This window comes from Grammomys surdaster, unplaced genomic scaffold (genome assembly GCF_004785775.1).
Source record: "Grammomys surdaster isolate TR1022 unplaced genomic scaffold, NIH_TR_1.0 126051, whole genome shotgun sequence".
Taxonomy (NCBI): domain Eukaryota; kingdom Metazoa; phylum Chordata; class Mammalia; order Rodentia; family Muridae; genus Grammomys; species Grammomys surdaster.
In genome coordinates, this window is record NW_021620862.1 from 5658349 (window position 1) to 5682006 (window position 23658).

A 23658-nucleotide genomic window follows, 5' to 3' on the forward strand; every position below is an offset into this window, starting at 1 on the left:
GGGAGGGGAGGGGAGGGGAGGGGAGGGGAGGGGAGAGGAGAGGAGAGGAGAGGAGAGGAGAGGAGAGAGAATGAATGAATGGTAGTGGATGTCTATAATCCCAGCACTCCTAAAACTCCTAAAGGTAGAGGCAGGACAATTACAGATTTGTCTGGGTTACACAGTGAGTTTCAGGCCAGTATGTGCTACATGCCCAAGACCCTGTCTCAAACAAACAAACAAAAGTGTCAAAAATGTAATTTATGTAAATAAGTAAAGGAACATTGCCTTTTATAGGTATTCATTCATACTTCTATAGTTTGATTTGATTTTAAAGGTGCTTTGATGTTCTTTATTATACTTTGAGTTTTAATGTGTAAGAAATACTTATCTGCTAGGTGATGATGGCTCATGCCTTTAATCCTAGCACTCGGAAGGCAAAGGCAGCTAGATCTCTTAATTTGAAGCCAGCAGCAGCCTAGTATGTAGAGTGAGTTCCAGGACAGCCAGGGCTGTTACCGAGAAACCCTGTCTTGAAAAACCAAACCAAACCAAACAAACAAATAAAAACCAAGAAACAAAAATTAAAACAAAAACAAAACATACCAAAAAGCCCAAAAGAAACCGTCCTCTATTGCACTTCTGATTTGTATTACATTCCATTAGGAAAGTAACTGAGATTGCTCTTTTGTTTCAGCTAAACCGTTCACTTCTAAAGTGAAGCAAATGCGATTACATAGAGAAGACTTTGAAATATTAAAGGTGATTGGTCGAGGAGCTTTTGGGGAGGTAAGAGATATTTTATATGTTTGTTAATTGTTTTCGAATGGTGAGAGATAATTTGCTTGCTGTTACAGTTGATATGGCTGACCAGAAAATAGGTTAAAGTTGTGAATAAAACATTTTACTTGGAATTTTCTATGATGCTTTACTTTTTAATATGTACTATATTTTGTTTCTGTCTGTTTCTTTCTTGTGCCAAAGTCATACTATCTCATGCTACGTCATCCCCTAAGAATCTTAGTGTGCCTGGTAGTGTGTCTTCTGCTCCTGTTCTTGCCTCTCCCTGTGTTTTCATACCACTTCAGAATCTCATTTACACACGCGCGTGCGCACGCACACACACACACACACACAGAGAGAGAGAGAGAGAGAGAGAGAGAGAGAGAGAGAGAGAATGCTAGAGAGAAAAAAGAAATAGAGAAATCAGAAATTTGGGCTAGGATTCCATTGAAACAGGAGATAAGATTTTAACTAATTGAAATTCTAAGACAGGAGTCAGCTAATCCATGGACATGATATATTTCTCCTTTTATGTAAGGTTTTGTAAGTTTGTAGCTTTTTTTTTAGTTATAGAGGATTTCATATCTTTCAGCAGGTTTACTAGATGCATGGTATTCTTGAGGTTATGTTAATTAAACGGCATACATTTCACTTTCTAATTGTTAAAAACAGAAATCAGTAATAGTGTCAGGCCCTGGAGCCTCCCTTTGAGCTCGATGACAATTTGGGCTGGTCACAAAACCTCCTTTCCCTTGGTCTCTTCTCCATTTTTGTCCCTGCAGTTTTTTTTGACAGGAACAATTCTGGTTCAGAGTTTTTAACTGTGGGATGGCAACCCCATCCCTTCACTTGATGCTCTGTCTTTCTACTGGAGGTAGACTCTACAAGTTCCCTCTTCCCACTGTTGGACATTTCATCTAAGGTCCCTCCCTTTGAGCCCTAAGCGTCTGTCACCTCCTAGGTCTCTGGTACATTCTAGAGGGTCCCCCCACCTCCCACCTCCCACCTCCCACCATCCCCCACCTCCCACCTCCCACCTCCCGAGGTTGCTTGTTTCCATTCATTCTGCTGGCCCTCAGGGCTTCAGTCCTGTTTTCCTTTCCTCCCCCCACCCATACCTGATCAGGTTCCCCTTTTCCCCTCCCCATTCCCTCTCCTACCCAGATACCTCCCTCCACCTGCCCCCCCTCCACCCCTGTGATTGCTTTCTTCTCCCTCCCAAGTGAGATAGAGGTATCATCACTTGGGCCCTTTGACTTGTTAACCTTAATTCTGTGGGTTTATAAAGTGATTCCATCTTGTGTATTATCCTTTTTATGTATCAGTGGATTTGGTATGCTTTAAAAAAATATGTGTGCATTTATTTTATTTTATTTACTTTTTTAGTTTTGGATTTTTTGAGACAGGGTTTCTCTGTGTAGCCCTGGCTGTCCTGGAACTCACTCTGTAGAAGAGGCTGGCTTCAAACTTAGAGATCTGCCTGCCTCTGCCTCCTGAGTGCTGCAATTTAAGGCATCGCCATCACTGCCCGGCTATTTTTTTTTTCATCTATTTTTGATACAGAACTTGGCTTGTAATTTTCTTTTCATACCTTCATCAGACTTTGGGGGACTTGGCTCTGCTGGTCCCATAAAAAGAGTTTTCCCTAAATGTTTTCTGCAAGCTTCTGAAATGGTTACCATCTTTCCTTATATCCTTCTGTGGTTTTGCAGGTGAAGCCTTCTGACCTAGAGCCTGTTACTGAGATAGTATATTTAATTTTTACAATGGATTTTAAAAAATTACGTGTCGGTTTTGTTATGTTTATACACATCATATAACTTTTAGAACTTAGTATTGTATTGATCACTTACTGATTCATACGACCATTGTTTAATCTTATTTTTTTCAAGATTTATTTATTTATTTATTTATTTATTTATTTATTTTGGTTTTTTTTGAGACAGAGTTTCTCTGTATAGTCCTGGCTGTCCTGGAACTCACTCTGTAGACCAGGCTGGCCTCAAATTCAGAAATCCGCCTGCCTCTGCCTCTCAAATGCTGGGATTAAAGGTGTGCGCCACCACTGCCCGGCTTAATCTTATTTTTAAATTCATTTTACTAGGGAGTTGTCAGTTTTCTTTGCTTTTTAATTAGTTAACTTCTAATCTCTTCAGTTTTGCTATTGTAGATTAGTTTCTGCTGTTTAGTATTTTATTTTCTGTGGTATTAACTTGCTATTTATTCTTCTGATTTACTGAAGTAGATCATTTAAAAAATTGATTTTTAGTTCTTTTAAAATGTGCACTTGGGCTGCTTTCCTGCAGGCCATGTCGTCTGGAGCGGTAAATTTTGAGATGTCATTACATCCATTATTGTTTGCTCCATGTTCAGTGTGATTTTTACATTTTCAGTTTGTTTGTTTTGTATCTGTGAGTTTAAAAGTTCATCACAGTTTCTAAGTGCCTCGAGGATTTTCTGGTTATATTTTTTGGCATTGAATTGTAATGTGATCAGAGCTTAGATAACATATTTGTATGATTGGAATGTATTAGTTAGCTCAAATTCATTAATTTAGCTACTTAAAATTTCCATTTTATTTTTTGTCTTCTGTTGAGCTGCCATTTCTTGAAAAAGGGGTTGGCTTATTTGTTTCTTTATTTCTTTCAGCATTTTCTTGGCACTTTCTTCCTTTTTTTTCTGATCTGTTACTTTCTAGAGATTTAAAATTTTTTTTTTCAGTTTTTGCTGATAACAAATGCAGAGTCATTTTGTCTTTCTAATGATGAACTCTTGTATCATTAAAGAATGTTCTTGTTATCTCTGTGGCATTCTTTTGACAAAGATTAGTCTGAGTTAGTGGAATTATTTTAACTGTTAGCACTTGCATTAAATACCTAGCTGAATTCTTTTTAGTTTATTTTTTGTAATCTTGTAGAATATTTGTTACTAAATGGAATGCCAGTTCCTTGTTAGCCCTCTGCTATCCTAGATTTATGTGACCTGATTTTTAGTTCTGTATTAATAGAATTATTTACTGTAACCGCAGGCTTTTTCACCTGCACCCAACTTCCCAAAATAAAGATTCTGAGACTGCATCATTTCATGAGTGAATACCTAGGCCATAAGTTTGTTCCCCAACTAGCCATTTATTCCAGGCTATGTGTGCCACATGGCTGGCTGCCTCTTCCCAGTTTCACGTGTGTGTCTCCATCAGTCAGTCTCTTCCCAAGCCTGACTCCATCCCAGAATTCCTCTCTCCTTGCTGGAACTCCCACCACCTAGGCCAACAGCTTTTCTATTGAGGTGATACTTCCATATAGTACAAGGACTGTCTCTACAATTTACTATATATTACTGTTTCTAGCTTCTGTTCTCTACATTATAGTTATAGGATACACCCTTGTTTTTCTTTTCTCCTGTTCAAGTTTTATTATCTATTTATTTGTATGCATCTCTGCTCTCTCTGTGTGCTTGTGCATATCTATGTGTGTGGATGTGCCATGGCATGCATGTGGAGTCCAGAAGGCAGCTTAGGGGAGTCATCTCTCTCTTTCCATCTTGGGACTTCTGGAAATTGAACTGGGATCAGGCTTGGCAGGAAGTGCCCTTACCCACTACCTGTCACCCTGGCTCGGTGTCCTTGTCCCCACTAGCTCCTAGTATTGATTTCTTTATATGAGTATACCACATGTTTTAAATTTATAGCATCATTGTTGAGTGCTAAGTTTCTTATGGCTTTTCTGGCTGTTCAGAATAATGCTGTCAGAACTATTCTTATTTACATCTTTGAGGTATAAGCATTTATTTATGTTTAATATAAACTTAGGAGCAGATCCTGCATTCTGAGGTAGGCATAGTTAGCTTTAGTAGACAGTGTCAAATAATGTCCTCATACTCCCTGTAACAGTGGTCTGAGTTTCCTAACCTAAGCCACTGTTGGTCCCTGTGTAGTGGCTATTGTGGCTCCATTTTATGTTTCCTGTTAAGTCTTAAAGTTCAGTAACTTTTCCTCTTGCTTCATATCACGTGGATATTCTTTGAACAAATAAACATTTTGGGATTATGGGATTATGGAAGTAGGAGTTGAATGTTATTGGTATATTCTGAATAAATGATTTTTTGGCCCTACAGTATATGTACATAAGAAGTGCTTTGGCTTTTCCTGTCCTGGTAGATCCTGTATTAAAATAAAGTTCAGTCATTACATTAATGACTAGTGGAGCGCGTGTGTCAGCTCACATGTTGAATCTCTCTCTCACCCTCCTTGTTTGAGGACAGGTCACGTGTTGAGTCTCACCCTCCTTGTTTGAGGACAGGTCTTTTGTTCACCTCTGTGTACTCAGGCCAGCTGGCCTGTGAGCTTCTGGGGCTCTTGTCACCTTCCATCTGGCTGTAGGAGCACTGTGATTACAGACTGCTATCTGGCTCAGCTTTACTTCGTCCTAGGGATCTGTGCTCTGGTCCTCACACTTGCATGGTGAGAACTTCACCAGTTTAGCCCTGTCCTCAGTCCTCTCTTCATTTTTTAAGGTCTAATCTTCTAAAAAAGTTTTAGGTTATAGGTATTATGTGTTGTTTGTTAAATTTATTCCCAAATATTGATGCTTTTTAATTTAATGGCAAATGACTATAAACATTTTATCTTAAGTATTATGTTTCTGATATGTAGGTACAATTGATTTTTATATCTGACTTGTATTTCTTGATGTCATATTTTAGTTGTTTGAGAATGACAGTTTCTTTTTGCATTTTACAGACTGTGCATTCATTTCTTTTTCTTGACTTATATCACCTGCTTAGGTGGCTAATGCAGAGGTGAACCTGTGTCATGCTTACCCTCCATTGGAATTTAGGGAAAAGGCTTTTTTTTCCCCTCTTAGATTTAGGATTAAGGAATTTTAAGGACTTAAAGGTTCAGTATTCACTGTTAAATAAGACGTTAACCATAGGTGCTTTGGTAGATGTGGCCTGTTTGATTAAAGAATGTGTTCTAATAGTGGTTTCTGAGGGTTTAAAATTTAATCATTAATCAGTGAGAGTTGAATCCAGTCTTGGTTTTGTTTGTTTGTTTTTGTTTTTTTGTGAATATCCAAAATCCCCAGTGCCATCTGTTAAAGAGACTCTTTTGCTATCATCCCAGAACATGAGATGCCTATAGCTACAAGGGCTTGTCACTGGCTCCTCTATTTTAATCTATCAGGCACTTGTCCTGGCTAGTTTTATGTCAGTTTGACACAAGCTAGACCATCTGAAAGGAGGGATGTAGTCCTGACAAATTCAGCTTAACTACAAAATGTAAGGCAGACTAAACATATGTGTTGTTAGCAAAGAATCCTTCATCGTGTGTCCTTTCACGTGCTTGCTATAGCAGAACATACTTTAACCTGTGTCTGCTTCAGTGAAACATTCTTTCATGAGTCAGCCTTAGCCTTTCACCTGTGTCCACTTAATGATATGTTCCTTCATGTGTTTGCCCCAGCAAAAACACCATCCAACCGACTTTCCAAAGAACCCTTAGGTTTCCACTTTAGGGAAAAAGGCACAGGAGAGTGGCTGCCTCTGCTTAGGTAAGAAGCAACAGGGAACTGAGCAGGAGGCAGGCTTTATATAGGGCTTCTTGATTTCTAGGGTGGGGATTGGTGGGATTTCAAGCCAAGCCCAGGGATTGGTAGGTTTTGGGGCTCAGGGATTGGCAGGTTTGGTAGGTTTTCAAACCTGTAGTGAGTTTAAACTTTTTGCAGAATAGGCTGAACAAGCCAGTAAGTAGTACCCCTCCATGGCCTCTGCATCTGCTCCTAATTCCCAGGTTTCTGCCCTGTGAATTCCTGCCTTGGTTTCTTTCAGTGCTAAAAGTACAGTGTGGAAGTGTAAGCCAGATAAATTCTTTTCTCCCCAACTTGCTTTTTGGTCATGGTGTTTTATCACAACAATAAAAATCCTAACTAAAACAGCACTGTAGCATAATTTAAAGTAAGACACTTTGATGCTTGCAGCATTGATTTTTGTTGAAGAGAGTGTGTCCATGTCTGACATGTGAATGTTAACATTATCCTTTGAATTACAAAACAGAACTTTTCAATTTTAATGAAATTCTAATCACTGTTTACTTTCATGGATTATCCTTTTGGTGTTGGTGTATAATTGATTTTTCAACTATTAAAGCAATTAATTCCTGGTATAGAGTCTATTAGAATAGGATCATCTTTCAAGATGGTTTTCTCTTCAGTTAAATCAATATTTTGTTAGCTAGTCTTACATCTGTATTCATGGTGAGTGTTGACCCATTTTTTTTTATCATTTTTTTTTTATCATTTTCAGGCATGGTTCAGGTGTAGGGTTGTGGTGAATTTAAGTAAGGAGATGAGGAAGTGTTTTTGTTTCCCAGCGTTTAGAAACTGCTTTTTTTCCTTAAATGTTTGATGGAGTTTAATAATGGAACTATCTGAACTTGGGTTTTTTTTTTTTTTTTTTTAAATATTTATTTATTTATTTTATTGGTGAGTACACTGTAGCTGTCTTCAGACACACCAGAAGAGGGCATCCAATCTCATTACGGATGGTTGTGAGCCACCATGTGGTTGCTGGGATTTGAACTCAGGACCTCTGGAAGAGCAGTCAGTGCTCTTAACCGCTGAGCCATCTCTCCAGCCCCTGAACTTGGGTTTTTAATACTCATAACTGATAAACACTTAATGGTTTTAGAGTTAGATAGTCAGCTTTTTCGGTTTCAGTTGTCAGCTTCAGTATGGTTTATTTTTTATGGATTATGTCTGTTAGCATTTAATTTTTATTTTATTGTTGTGAGGTTGTTTATAATATTCCTTATTTTTGTTTCTTGTAGAGTCTGAGGTGAGGCTTTTTATTTCATGTACATAGTGCATGCTTAATTTTTCTTGAGTATTATTAGAGGTTTTTAAACGCAATTAAGTATCAAAGCTACTTTTATCTGTGTGAGTTGTCTCTCTATGTGTATACACACACTCATGTGCATGTTGTGTGTACATTGCATGTGAGTGTGCATATATGCAGAGACCAGAGCGTGAATTGGGTTCCTTCTTTTCATTATTGCCTTGAGATGGTCTATGGTTTCTCACAGAACTGGAAGCTTACCTTTGTGCTAAGTTTGCTGGCCAGCTAGCACATGGATGGATCTTCCTGTGTTTGCTCTATGACACAGGTTTCATGCAGGTGCCCCTGTGCCCTGAGTACTGGGGCTTCAAACTCAGCTCTTGATGCTTGCATAACAAGTTTGCTTACTCAGGAGCCATCTCTTCAGCTCCTGTCTAAAGTTTGGTCTTTTTTTTTTTTTTTTTTTTTTAAAAAAAAACCACTGAACATCTGTTTTTACCTTTATGATTTTTTTCTTTGGATTTAGTTTCCTCATTTGTTTTCTACCTTTTCGAGGTAGAAACCTATATCTTTGCCTCTTTGTCATCCCAATGTAAACACAGAAACATAGATCTTGCTTTTAATGGTGATTAGGTTCATTTCAGAGATTATTTTTTATTATCATTGATTTCAAAATATTACTCAAATGTCTGTTTGAGAAGTTGATATTATTCTTTGTTTTAAAAGTTTGGTTGTTTGAATTGTTGGGGTACAGTGAGATAATATACTTTTGATTTTTCTCCACTTTCAAAATTTGCTTATGATCAGAATGTGAACTGTTTCTAATGAACATTTCAAATGCCCTTAAAAGTAATGTAGAATAACATTTATTTCTCCCAGTGTTTTACTAGAGTCAGTGAAATTGAGATGGTCAGTACTGTTATTAAGATCTTCCATAACTTACTGATTGTTGTTTAGTTCTGTCAGTGACTAAGGGGGTGTTTATTTCTCCCCCAGAGTTGATTTTGACAACTGTTACAGTAGGAACATACACATCCAGTATTCAGTAGCTATGTCATTCTGATGCTTATTATTATGGCCTGCTCTTTTATGTAAGGTGACGTTTCCTATCTTGAACTTTGATTGCTCCTGTTAGTTCAGCTTTCCTATGGTTTGAGGCCTTTTCTCCTACAGTTGTATTTAAAGTGAACCTTTGTGGGTGTATCTAGTTAGGTTTTGCATTTTTAATACATTCTAATATCTGTGCTTTTATTGGACTCTTTAGATTAGGAGTGTGAAAGTTAGAAAGCTGGAATTAGAATTAATTAATTGCACAGTTTACAGATGTGGTATTTTTAGTACACTTCCCCTATTATGCATGTTTGGCACCTCCAACTGAGCATCAATATCATCCCAAATGTGATATTTTTATATAAACCTAAGGTAGTAATGAAACTTACTACAAATACAGAGACAATTCACTAATAAGTATATATGTAGACATAATTAACATATATAGGCAACTACAGAAGATAGAAGAGAAAAACACTTATAATAAACTAGTTAAGACTATTATTAGACAGTTTATATATATGCTAATTATTTGATAGGGTAGTTGCAAAGTTGTATTGAAAGACAGGCATTTCTAGAGCTGGGTTTGGTAGCACACATTTGCACTCTCAACTATTCAGGAGGCTGAGTCGGGTGAATTGCTTCTGCCTAGGAATTTTCCCTGAGTCTGGTCAATAAAGCAGCAGACTGCTCCCCTTCACAAATGAACAAACATACAAGCCCACTCTAAGAAGAATCATTAGAAAACTCATAGTAAGAGCAGTGATAGGCCTACTATGTCTGCAGCCTCAAGAATTAGCCCATGAAGAAGAAGCACAGGACAGACTTGCATACACATATTTTATTCTTTACTAAAGACAGTAGCTTCAGCCAATGTGGATAGAAAAAATTCAGTAGATGATTTAGAATACAGGATAGCTATTTGGAAATATCCTTTTCTGGAGCAAATTAAAATTCATACCTTATGCTAGGGCAGAATACAAATAGATGAAAGGTAGTATAATAAATAGGACAAATATAACCCAGATATCTATCAATATGCAACTGCTTGAATAAACTGTGGTTAAGCACAGACCTTGCCGTGAGACCCACAGCGAGACACTAGGTGGAGCTTAAGGGATTTTGTGGAAGAAGAGGAGGAAGAATTGTAGGAGCCAGAGGAGTCAAGGACCCCACAAGAAATTGGCCCACAGAACCAACTGACCAGCAGGGCTCATATGGGCTCACAGAGACTGAACCGACAATCAGGGAGCCTATATGGTTCTGACCTAGGCCTGTATGTTATAGTTGTGTACTTTTGTCTTCTTGTGAGACTCATTACAGTGTGGGCAGGGGTGGTCTCTGACTCTGTTGCCTGCTTTTGGGTCCATTTTCCTCCTACAAGGTTGCTTCATCCAGCCCTAATATGAAGGGATGTATCTAGATTTACACAGTACCGTAATATCCTATGTTTGGTTGGTATCCCTGGGAGGCCTGCCCTTTCTTAAAGGGAAATGGAGAAGTGGATCTGGAGGAGAGGGGTTGTGGGGGGAGGGACTGGGAGGAGAGGAAGGAGGGGAAACTGTGGTAGGCATGTAATATATGAGAGAAAAATAAAAAACAAAAACCTTACAGTACTTAAGTAGAGAGATCACTGGGATGCATTAGGAAGTGGATAATATAATAGGTGGAAATGTTTTTGTTCCTTGTGTTTCCATCAAGTAGCATAGGGAGGGATTAGGAGGAGATGGGCCAGTGTAAGCAGGAGTGATAGTGACACTCACACATGGGATTTGTTTAACTTCTGCTTTGAGTTTTCTTTTTTTATTAAGTTATTTTATTTATTTACATTCCAGTAATTGCCCCACCTTGGTCCCCCATCCCACAGTCCCTTATCCCATTCCTCTTCCCTGTTGCCTCCAAGAGGGTGCTACCCCCAATTAGGCCTCTCCCTTCCCTGGGGCCTCAAGTCTCTTGAGAATTACACGCATCTTCTCCCACTGTGGCCAGACCAGGCAGACCTGTGCTCTGTATGTGCCAGGGGCCTTGGACTGGCCTGTGTATGCTCCTGGTTGGTGGCTCAGTCTCTGGAAGCACCCTGGAGTCTGGGTTAGTTGAGTCTGCTGGTCTTCCTATGGGGTTGCCCTCCTCCTCAGCTTCTTCAGTTCTTCCCCTAATTCAACCTTAGGGGTCCCTGACTTCAGTTCAGTGGTTGGGTATAAGTATCTGCCTCTGTCTCAGTCAGCTGCTGGGTAGGGCCTCTCAGAGGACAGCCATGTCAGGCTCCTGTCTGTAAGCACATCATAGCATCAGTAATAGTGCCAGGCCTTGATGTCCCTCCCACACCACCCTGATGAGATAGATCCCAACTTGGGCTGGTTATTGGACTGCCTTTCCTCCAGTCTCTTCTCTATTTTTTGTCCCTGCAGTTCTTTTAGACAGGAACAGTTCTAGGTCAGAAATTTTGACTGTGGGAAGTGTTCATTAGGAACAGTTCACATTCTGACCATAAACAAATTTTGAAATTGGAGAAAAATCCTCCCCATTTGATCCTCTATTTCCTGTCCATCCCTCATCCATCTGTAATAGAATTATTTTCCCTTCCTAGGGAGAACCCCCTCCCTATTCTCTTACATTTTTCCTAATCTCCATAGCTGTACAGACTGTAGCTTGAAATGTACCACATTTTCTATATTTCTTCATCCACTGACAGATTATCTAGGTAGTTTTCAGTTTCTGGCCGTTATGAATAGATTAGCAATGAGCATGGTTGAGCAAGTATGTCTCTCTGATAGAATAAAGCATACTTTGGATATATGCCCAAGAATGATTTAGCTGGATCTTGGGGTAGATAATTCCCATCTTTCTGAGAAACTGCCACACTCACATATGGGATTTGTTTAACTGATTTCCACAATGGCTATACAAATTTGTACTCCCACCAGCAATGGAGGAGTGTTCTTACTCCACATCCTCACCATCACAGCTGCCTTTTGTTTTATTGATCTTAGCTATTATGACTGGTGTAAGATGAAATTTCAAAGTATTTTTGATTTGCATTTCCTTGATGACTAAGGGTGTTGAACATTTCTTTAAGTGCTTCTCAGCCATTTGCAATTTCTCTTTTGAGAATTCTTAAAGTTGGGTTGTTTTCTAGATGTCTAGATTTTAAAATTCTTTATATATTTTCAGTGTTTGCCCTCTATCAGATGTGTAGTTGGTAAAAATCTTTTCCAGTTCTGTAGGCTGCCACTTGGTCTGAATGATGGTGTCTCTTACAATACAGAAGCCTTTCAGCTTCATGAGTCTCGGTTTACTAATTGTTGTTCTTAGTGCCTGTGCTATTGATTTTCTTTTCAGAGAGCCTTTCCTGTGCCAGTTAGTTCAGCATTATTTCCCACATTATTGTCTGTCAGATTCAATGAATGTTCTTTGTTGATGTCCTTCATCCATTTGGAGTTGATTTCTTTGCAGGTGGTAGGTGTGGATCTACTTGCATTCTTCTACATGAAACATCCAGTTTGTCTAGCATTATTTGTTAAAGATGCTGTCTTTTTTTAAGCCATTGTGTATTTCAGGCTTCTTTATCAAAAATTAGATGTCCATAAGTGTGTGGATTTATTTCTAGGTTTTCAATGTAATTCCATTGATCAGTGTGTCAGCTTTTGTGCCAATTTATTACTATAGCTCTTTGAGATCAGGGATGGTAATACCTCCAGCAGTCCTATTATTATCCAGGATTGTATATGTATGTTTCCATATGGAGCTGAAAATTGCCCTTTCAAATTCTGTGAAGAATCGTATTGGAATTTTGATGGGGATTGTATTGAATCTTTAGATTACTTTTGGTAGGATGGCCATATTTACTTCATTAATCCTGCTGATCCATAAGCGTGACACCCTCTCCATCTTCTGGTATCTTTTTCAGTTTCTTTCCTCAGTATCTTAAAGTTGTTTTCTTTTGTTTTTTGTTTTGTTTTGTTTTTACTTGCTTGGTTATAATTACCTCAAGACTTTTTTTTTTTTGAGGCTATTGGAAAAGATATTGTTTTCCTGATTTCTTTCCCAGTCCATTTGTCATTTGTATATATGAAAGCATATATACAATTTTGTATATTAATTTTGTACTTGATACTTTGCTGAAAGTGTTTATGAGCAGGTGGAATTTTTAGGGCACTTATGTATAAAGTCATATCACCTACAAATAAAGATAGTTTGACTCCTTCCTTTTCTATTTGTTTCTCTTGTATAAAAACACAATCAATAACAGTTAGGACATATATCTCCACTAGAGCCAAACCATCCTACTATAGTAGGCCCTGAGAAGTGCAGTACAACTGAGGCATAAGACAAGGACATCAAAATAGCTATTTATGAATATGCTCAAGGACCTTAAAGAGGGCAGGATAAATCTTATAATGAAATCTATGAAATCACAAATAGTGCAATGAATGAAAACTGTTCAAGACATGAAAGTGGAAATGGAATCAATAGGCAAAACCTAAGCTGAGGGGAATCTGGAAATGAAAAATGTAGGATCTCAGACAGGAACCTCAGAGGCAAGTCTCACCAACAAAATTTAAGAAATGGAAGAGAGAATCTCAGGCATTGAAGACAAAATAGAAGAATGGATACCTTGGTCAATGTTAGATCTGAAAAAAGTCCAGGTACAAAACATCCAGGAAATCTGGGACATTATGAAAAGACAAAATTTATAAATAATAGAAATAGAGGAAGGAGAAGAAACCCAGGTCAAAGGCATAGAAAATACTTTCAGCAAAGTCATAGAAGAATTTACTAATTTAAATAAGGTGGTATTTGTCGAGGTACAAGAAGCATGCAGAACACCAAATAGACTAGACCAGAAAAATTTCCCATGACACCCAATAATCAAAACATTAAACATACAGAACAAAGAAAGAATATACAAAAATTTTTAAAAGTCACTATAAATCTGAATGTGTTCATCTAACAAGTTATCTTTAAAATTTAGTAAGTATTATCTATAAAGACTTTTGTGGAGAAGTGGAACACTCTCTCTTTCCTGCTCCCCCAACCCGTGCATGTGTGTGTTTGTGTGTGATTGTGATGTATGTATATTCAAATGAGTGTCTGGGGATGTGTCTCTTCCTTGGTTACTTCCCACCTTATCACATGAGATGGGTCTCTCACTGAACTCGGATCCTATTGATTTAATTAATCTTGTGCCCAGTTTTCACCTCCCCACCTGTGGGATTACAGATGTTTGTGATGTGTTTGGGTTTCCCAACTCAGGTCCTCATGCTTGCATGGCAAGCCTTTACCTAGTCGTCATCCTTCGAGGCTCCTCTCCTTTTGCTGGTACTAGAGTTTGAATCCTGGGTCTTGCTTATGCTAGGCCACTGCTCTGCCATTGATCTACATCAATGGGCCTGTTTTTGTCTTTGAATTTTGTGACATAGTTTACTTAAGTTCCTGGAGCTGGCTTTTTAAATGCAGTGTATGGGCTATGCTAGCTTTGAACTTGCAATCCTCCTGTCTTGTACTACTGAATAGCTGGGACTATAGGCTGCCTTTTCATTGCACCAGTCTCAGAAATTAGTAAGTAAGGCAGGTAAACAACCAAGACTTAGAAATGTTTCTTTTTTGAATGGGAAACCTCTTTATGAAACAATTATTTAGTACTCCATATTAAAACAATTGATAGAATAAAGCAGTGTTCTTCAAAAAAGGGTAAAAGCTGGCGTTTACCAGAATATTAGAGATTGGTGTCATCAGTCAACTTCATTCCTGGTTGTTCCGTCCACTGTTACTTCAAGTCACCCTATTGGGGTATATTGTCTACAGTTAACACATACCCGGCTAGTGTGAGAGTTATTCTTCTACACGATCAGTCCTGGTACATCTGCCAGTAAAACTTCTATTTTAAAAAATTGTACTTATGGTACAGAAAAGAATACAGAGAGAAAGTATGCCCTTGGAGGCCCTGGAGATTTACCTCAGAAAGTACTTCATTTGACTCATTTCAAATCTAGAAAGCAGCTACTTATTAAGAGGGACTGTGGACCAATTTTCCTTGTTGGGTATTCCATTTTATCCTTAGAAAATGTGAAGTCACATCCTTCTCATTCAGTCTTGTTCTGTAGTGATGTGCTCGCAGGGGAATATTTGGAGGAGCAGACACTGCTTAGAACACTAGTGTGTATGACAGTCATTATTAGGAAATTTAAAAGGCTGCTTTCCTTTGTCAGCAGTCTGGATCTGTCCTAGGAGGAGGCTGAAGGATAGCCAGGGTTTAGAGTTATTTTCTGTAAAAAAGAACTCTGTTCCTTACAAGATCAACTCAGCTTGTGTGTATAAGGTTTGGTCCAGTCCAGAGCTCTGCTCCAGAAATCCCATTAGTCATTATGTAAGTGCTTGAATAGTATCTGAGCTGAGAACAAAGCCATGAGTTCTGGTATTCACCTTTAATTTCAGCCTATAGAAAGCTGAGGCAAGAGAGTTTGAGGACAGCTGACTGACTCTACATTGTAAGACTGTCTGTTGGTGGGGATGGTAGATGGGGATCAGGAATTCCCATTTCCATCACCATGTTAATCTAGCATGTCATATTTAAGTAAAAATGCTTGGAAATCTGGTTTGGGGGCTATGGTAGGCCCAGACTTTTCCCAGGACTGGTGCATTCTAACTAGGATGGCCAATTTTACTGTAGAGTAGCTGCTTTCTCAGAGATACCTTTATTACCCAGTCTGTTTCCTAGGAGCAGTTAGCCAGTCATCAGGAGGTTGCCAATGGTATGTACGGCCTCTTGATAGTTTGTTGATATCATATTAGATACTTCAGATTTGGGCTACAAGAAGTCACCATATACAAAAGAGGCTTTATCTGTCAGTCCATTTTTATAAATAAGAACTTTGATTTTTGCGTTAGAAGGGGTGCTGTAGAAACCAGCAGAAAGTACATATCACCAGAAAGTTTGTCATCTCCAAAGCAGTGTAGCTAGACCTTGCTGTCCTCACAAGCACCTTCCTACCTTCGTCCTGAGGGATGTTGTGAGCCGTTGAAATGGTGCTCATGTGATGTAAATAGCTGCGTACTGTATGGATAAATACGTTGATTTGTAGCTTATGCTTTGGAGGCTAAAAATCGAGGATCTGTTCAGTTTCTGGTAGTGAGTTTTTTGGGATATGTCATAGCATGGCAGAAAAGTGTAATAGAAAAAGGCAGAAAAGTGTAATAGAAAAATAACCATATATAGAAAGCACCAGTGTGTGTGTGTGTGTGTGTGTGTGTGTGTGTGTGTGTGTGTGTAGTGGCCTAGCTGTATAGTAACCCACTAAGGAGAGAAATAACTCTCTATAAGACCATCATTCATATCTTCTATAGGTGGCGCCCATTGCCTCAGAAGTCATAATGAGATATCACTTTATTTAGAAGGGCTATAACTCAAATGACAATTTAACAATGGATATAGGGAAAGGAGATGTCTTCGACATTTGGTGTGAATTTTATTAATGTAGCCATTACTGAAAACAATGTGGACGTTCCTCAAGAAAACAAACATAAAGCTAGAAATGAAATTGTCATATTATCCAGTAATCCCAGTGGATATTTATCTAAAGGAAATGGCATCAACATGCTACAGAGTTGCCTGAATTACAGTGTTTATTGCAGCATGTTCACAGTAGTCAAGATCTGGAACCAGCTGATGGATGAATGACTAAAGAAAATGTGATACACGCACACATACAAGTGGGATATCATTCAGACACAAGAACCATGAAATGCTGTCATTTGTGGCAACATGGGTGCAACTGGAGGACACTGTGCTTAGTAAAATACATCAGGCACAAAAACGCCGTTCTCATTTGTGAAAGCTAATGTGGTTCAAGTTCATAGAATGGGAAGAAGATGGGAGAAGAGGAGAGGCAAAGGGAAGATACAGCGGTTACAAAAACGGGAGAACGGGAGGAGGGTAGAGAAAGGTTAGCTTAGATCCCAAAGATGGTTGGGTCAGGTCTGTACTGCATTAGGGTGACTGTAGTCCATCGCAGTTTACCATGTGTTTCAAAAGCACTGACACACAAGTAGTGAGTGTCACAGGTCTTAGAAACACCACTTGCACCAGTGCTAACATTTTCTGGTGCTTAGGTATGCTGTTTTTTGTTTGTTGCTGTTGCTTATGTGTTTCATAATCTGTGACCACTGTAAATCTGCTTATTAGACTTAGAAGACACACACACACACGTGTGTGTGCCTGTGTGTTATGCATTATGATCACCAAAGAGAATTCTGTCTTGACAGAAACAGTCCTGGTTAAAGCTGACTTGCAGTTTTGCAAATTCTTGATCTGCTTTGTCACTGTTTAGTTTCTCTCTTCTCCACCTCTCCCAGAGTCTGCTTGCTTCAATACTAAAACCAGCTTGTTTGATTGAAAAAGGGGTTTCTTTCCTTGGGATAACATCAGATTTACAGATGCAACCAAAGTGTTCATACCCATCCTGTTTGGATTGATTACAATATGATTTACCTTTAGAAAAGAGTAGGAACTTCCCATATGCTTTTGCTCCTTTCCTGTCCTCCCTTCTAGCAAGGCAATTACATCTAGGGCCTCATTCATCTTACACCTGTTTTACTTTTTGGCTTGATTCAGTAAGCTGCCCAGGCAAACTATAAACCCACTTTGTAGTTCAGATAATTCACTTGTGTCAGCTTCTTGAACAGTTGAGATTACAGGCCAGTGGTAAAGGCTAGAATTACTGATTTCTAATTATTCTGGTTTATAATATTTTAATTTATTCTTTGATAATTTTTGTATATTTTGACCATATTTTCCCCTCCTCCAACTTTTTCCAGAACATTCCACACCTTCCTATCCGTTAACTTAATGTTCTTTCTCCCTCTTAAAAAGAATAAATAAATAAACATAAAAATGGACAAACCCAAAACACCCCGAAAGGACAAAACAAAACCACTGAAAACCAAAACACAAACAAAAAAATGGAGTCTGATTTGCATTGACAAACTACTCAAGAGCATGGGACCTGCTCTGGAAGGGGTTGATGTATCCAGTGTCACTTGATTGAAGAAAGCTGTCAGCAGCTCTCATTTGCACAGTTTCTTGGTGGAGGGTGAAACTCTGTGCCCACTTTCCCTCCTGGCTTGAACTTGTGCAGCTCTTATGTATGCTATTAGAACTTTTGTCAATTCATCTGTGCATCTGCTCTGTTGTGTCTGGAAAACACTATGTTCTTGAAGTCATCCACTACCTCTACTCTAACAGACTCTCCCCTCTTCCCTTCATAGATCCCGAGCTTTGAGAGGAGAGATGTGATATAGATGTACCACCTAGTACTATCCACTTTCTGTTCCTCGGCCATTGTGGAGCTCTGTATTAGTTACTGTCCACTTAAAGAAGCAGCTGCTCTGATGAGCACTGAGTGATGCACAGATACGGCTATAGCAGTGTGTCACCAGGAGTCATCTTATTGCCATGTTCGTTCATCACAATAATAGTAGTAAGTTTCTCTCTAGGGCCCATGATCTCTCTAGTTTCAGGTTCTTGACCTCACTAACAGTATCAGGTACAGGTTATGTTTCATGGAGTAGGTCTTCATTCATTCATATCCTTTTTAAGGTCCTTGAACAGTTTCATAATTGCTCTTTTGGAATCTTTGTCTTATGCTTCAGTTAAATTGCTATTTCTCACAGAATAGGACAGCCTGGGTACCAGTTTCTGCAGGAAGGATATTGTCTGAACTCATGTGATGGAATCTGTGCATCTAGAATTAGAATATCTGTGGTGTTTCTTTGGTATAGATATATGGCCATGCCTTTGTTGGGTGGGCATTCAGGTCTAATCCTATTTTGCTCATCCTGGATTTGTAGAATTATTTAAAATATTTTTTATCAACTGATATTAGTCTTTGTTTTTTATTGTTGTTATGGTTTATCCCTTCAAATGTGTATTTTGTCATTTCATGAGACTGAGGATGAGAAGCTAAAGCGTCGCCTTCTCAAGACAGTCTATAAACAATAACTCAGAAGGCAAACACCGAAGTCAGTTTTTAGGTTCACCCTCGTGGCTTGTTTCTCACATTGGTATTTCATGCTCCGAGAGCACCTGCCTCCCTTCCTAGTCCTGAGTCTGCTCACGTACCGTGTATAAGGGACTTCGATCCTTTGCCTTGGATCTTGGTTTTGATAGTTTGGGTTTCTAGGCTGTAGTTACATCCTGTTTAACCTGTATGAAGTCAAGTTCAAATAACTCTTACTTTTCTTTGCCTCTGAGTGTTAAGTAGCACATCAGGTCACATCAGATTCAGCTTTATCAGGGCCTCCTATTGAAAGCCATCAAACTTAATGTGGGATCAAACTGAAAACTTTGAACTACTTTCTCTGAAAGGCTAAACTTGGCTTCCAGCTTTTGATCTCAGAGTATATGTATCCAGCAGTGGGACTGATGGTTTGGCCAGCCTTATGCGGCCACTTGTTACAGCAGAGTGGCGTAGGCGCGTTCAGGACAACTGTTAGAGGACACTTGTCAGCCTTAATCCATGTGAGGCAATCATTGACAGAAAGGAAAGAGATTTCTCATCTCTATTTTTCAGCACTTGCCTTTTGAGTCTAAGAGTGTGGATCCTTTCTTTCGAGGCACAGCTTTCTCACCACGTGTAACTTGAGTGCTGGGAAGAAGAAGGCAGACACCTATTTTTAAACGAAAGAGAAGAGGTGTAGAATGACTTTGAGACTTACCCCTTTGAAGAAAATTCTTCTGATTGTTTGGAGTGATGAACATGTTCCATTTAAGGTTTCTGGGGAGTAAGTCAGAGGTCCAGTCGTTTGGCCTGTGTTGAGTCATCACCTGTTGGTCCTTTGAAACGGTCATGCTTGGAAATCAGTGAAAGAATTGACAACAGGAAGGAATCGAGGAGAAGAACTGAAACAGGTGGGGAATGAGTTTATAAATCAGAGCAAAAGTGTGTGGGCCTCTTTGCTGGGGGTGAAGAGAAGACTGGACAACTTTTTTCTAGCGTTCATGCCCAGCACTGTTGTTTCCTCTGTATGTGCTAGTCTTGGGCAGAAGCTATAAGCCATGTGAGGGAGGGAGAGAACAGAGTACTCTCTGTCTGTGGTGCTCAGCATAGTGCCTTTCCTTTCTGGGTTATGAAAGTAGCAATGGAAAGACTTGTTTTCTTTTTCATTCTGTCATTTGACTAATGAAAACAATACTTACTGGTTTTTGATTTGGGTCACAGTCTAATTAGCAAGAGAAACTGGCACTTTATGGCACTGGTCTCCACTTCTGTAATTTAGAGCCCTTTTCTAGCTACTCTCTCCCCTTTGTCTCTATGAGGGTGCTCCTCCACCCATTCACATACTCCTGCCTCATGCCTCAAGCATCCCCCTATGCTGGGGCATGAAGCCTCCCTCCCCCCCCATAAATGTCAGATAAGGCCATCCTCTGCTACACATGTATCTGGAGCCATGGATTCCCTCCGTATATTCTCTTTGGTTGGTGGTTTAGTCCCTGGGAGCTCTGGGTGGTCCACTTGGTTGGTATTGTTCTTATGGGGTCGTAATCCCCTTCAGCTCCTTCAGTGCTTCCCCTGTCTCTTTCATTGGGGTTCCCAGGCTCAGTCTGATGGTTGGTTGTGATTATCTGCATCTGTGTTGGTCAGGTGCTGGTAGAACCTCTCAGAGAACAGCTGTATCAGGCTACTGTCAGCTAGTGCTTCTTGACGTCAGCAATAGTGTGGGGGTTTGGTGTCTGCAGACAGGATGAATCCTTAGGTGGGGCGGTCTCTAGATGGCCTTTCTTTCAGTCTCTGCTCCATTTTTTTGTCCCTGTCTTTCCTTTGGACAGGAATATTTCTGGGTTAAAAATTTTGAGATGGGTGGATGGCCCCACCCCTCTACAGGGGGCCGTGCCTATCTAATGGAGCTGGTCTCTACGGATTGTATCTCCCCTTTGTTGGGTATTTAGCTAAGGTCATCACCATTGGCTCCTGGAACCTCTTGGTTCCCTGGAGTCTGGGACTTTCTAGAGCTTTTTTACAAAATATTTTTTCTTTTCTCTCTGTAAACCTGACTTTTTGTGTCTCTGGTTATAAATTCCATTATATGGAATTTTAAAATTTACTTTCAAACATGAGAAAAAATAAATAATGAACAGTTAGAAGATGCAGGGAAATGCTGTACTAAAATGTGCTTTGTGGAGAAATGGCATTTGTGAGGAGGGACGCCATGTCAGTTTCTTGGGGGAAGCTGGACTGGCAGTAACATTTTTGTTTTGTTTTTGAATTTGGAAGGAGGATCTTGAAAAAGCTTTTCAGTAGAAATGCAGAACCAGGAAAATGAGAGACTAAAAGCCAGAAAGGAATTTTAATGGGACAAGAACAACAAAAGAGAAGATGGGGAGGGACTGGGATCAAGATTTCAAAGGTACCCTTGAGGAACGGTAGAGACACCTTTCTGGGGTTCAAAAGGAGAAGGAGAAAGGTTCTTGGAAACACAGGGGCATTTAAAAGCGATATAAAGGAGTGTGGACATCTGGTCTAGATGTCGTGGTTGGTAATTGTGGGCAGAGTAAGTAGGGCAGTGGTAGCACGTGACAGTTCAGAACATTGCGGGCAAAGGCTGGCTGGACTGGTACTTGCAGGTTCATCTGAAGCTGAGCTGTTGAAAAAGGGAAGCAATAATAAAATACAGTTATTTCACAGAAGGGACCAACAAAAAGATTGAAGATTAAGGTTAAGATTATGATTCCTCTCTAGGATAAGTGAGTCAAGTAAGCAGAGACAGACAGATGTGCCCATAGCCCTAGTGCCTGGAGGACTGGGACTGGTGCAGTCAGTGTTGGGGAGTGTTGGGAGCAGACAGCCCAGGGTTAATTGTTAGTCACAGATACTGACTCAGAGACCTCCCTAGGCAAAGCAGAGTGTTTAATTCATGACTGAAAGTGTTTGAGATTTAGCATGAGAAGACATCTTTCTTTTCTGATACACACTTGCTCTATATGTATATTGATTAAACTATGTACAATAAAAGTCACACATAAATCACTGATGATTTTCTCGTACTATTTTAAGACAAAGTCACCCTTACACTTAGAGATAGTATTGGCGGGATTACTTCTTACTCATTCCTAAAACAAACTCTCCTCTGGACATACATACACTGTGCCTTTCACAAGCTAAGTTTAAGAATGCATAGACCCTAGGCAGGTTAATTCTTTCCTTTGAAGTAGTTTGTGTTCTACCAGGCTCAATGGACAGGCTCACCTCTGGCATGGATATCTGATAGGAACATTTCTGTCAGTTGGATACTTTTTTCTCCTATCAATTATACTTTTTTTGGGGGTAGACAGACAAACCATGAAAATAAATTAGTTTTGAAAACTATTATAAGAAATACATACACTATGGGAAACAATAAAGAATAAGATGCAGTTGAAATTTGGCAGCTCTGTGAGTTAAGAATCTTTTCTCTACAACACATTCGTGTAAGTTACTGCTTAACTTAACGCTGGGTTTTCCTTTTTGCTTTCAGGAAAACCTTTAACTTACGCCCTGGGGTGTTACCTGTCCACAGCTTCCTGGTGGCTCACCGCTTCTGCCTGCTCCAGCCTTGCTCCGGCAGCTTCCAGGCTTCTGGGCTTCAGAGCTTGTTGTGAAAGCTTGCTGCTTTGGCCTGCTACCCCTGCTTCAGGTGTCAAAAGCTTTTAATTAGCTTGCTTCCTCTCATTACCTGGTTATATGTCCAAATAGCTTAGTACTAGGGCCTGAAAGGGAAGAAAACCTGTAGGCATTTATTTTTCTCTAAGTCTCTGGCTCAGGCTCTCCTGAGACTCCTGGGAGAGGAAACTCAATTTAGTGCATGCTTTGCCTTTGATGATGCTGGTCTGTAGTCTAAAGGACCTACAGGTGTGGACATGTCATATTTTATAATCTGTGTCTGTTTAATTTGTTGATGCCCAGGGTATACTAATTTTAAATACTTTGGCTATTGATGCTCTATGTATAAATTACATTTTTATCAAAAGCACATTTCTAGCTGTTTAATAAATGGTTTATAGAGATTTTAGATTTCAGTTTCCTTTTTTTTTTTTTCAGTGTTGGAAATTGAACCTAGGGTCTCATGTATGTCAGGCCAGTCCTTCCATAGAGCCACACCCTCAACACTAAAATTTCTTTAGTAATAATATGATTGATCATTCACAGAATAGTGTTGTAGTTTGTTGTTTGTTTTAGACAGTGCTTTCTTTGTAGTGCATGCTGGAGTGCTGGCCTGGAATGCATTAGATTACCCAGGCTGCCCTCCCTCTAATTTGTTTGTTTGTTTTTGAGACATGATCTTGATGTGACTTTCTATTATATTCCTTTGCATCCTTTTACAGCTCTGGCTGTATTGGAACTTCCTATGTAAAGACCAGGCTGGTCTTGAGCTGGAAGCTGTCTGCTTGCCCCTGCTTCCCAAGTGCTGGAGTTACAGGCATGGTGTAGGGATTAAATGAGTAGCATATACAGAGCTTAGCACATGTAATGCATATGCAATACAAGCTTTTCCAGACGTGTTTCTAGTATTATTAGTAAAAATAATGATGGGTGCTACATAAGAGAGACTAAACAGGAAAGAAAGATATAAAACAATAAATGGTCAATAGCTACGCAGTAAAAACCTATTTTCAAGGGTGAAATTTTGAAAGCCTGGTAGGGGAGCAATGATGAGCCAGCCTACAGGCTCCAGAGATCATGCAGAAGACAGACTGTCACCAGCCTTATTTCTAGGTTTCAACATCCATGCCGTAGTGTATTTGCAGATGAGAATATTGATCGCTTATAATCTTCTACTATATTTGTCCACATGAGTTACAAAGCTTTCATCTCTCCAGAATGTATTTACTGAGTACTTGTTGACTCTTAGGCTCTGACCATATGTTAACACAAAGGTAGACATTCCTAACTCTCAAAGAGCTTGTGGGGAAAACAGTAAGCATTGCACATGATTAGACTATGTGGTGTGTGTGTGTGTGTGTGTGTGTGTGTGTGTGTGTGT

At 39.4% G+C, this 23658-nt stretch overlaps 1 protein-coding gene across 2 annotated transcripts in view; it reads left to right on the forward strand.

The window, feature by feature from the left end:
- The window catches only part of Cdc42bpa (CDC42 binding protein kinase alpha), a 214350-nt gene that overhangs the window by 44859 nt on the left and 145833 nt on the right, over positions 1–23658 (forward strand). For both annotated transcript variants that reach the window (XM_028755205.1, XM_028755206.1), the window contains exon 2: positions 677–768. In XM_028755205.1, the coding sequence (XP_028611038.1) occupies positions 677–768 (92 nt within the window). The remainder of the gene's footprint in view (positions 1–676; positions 769–23658) is intronic.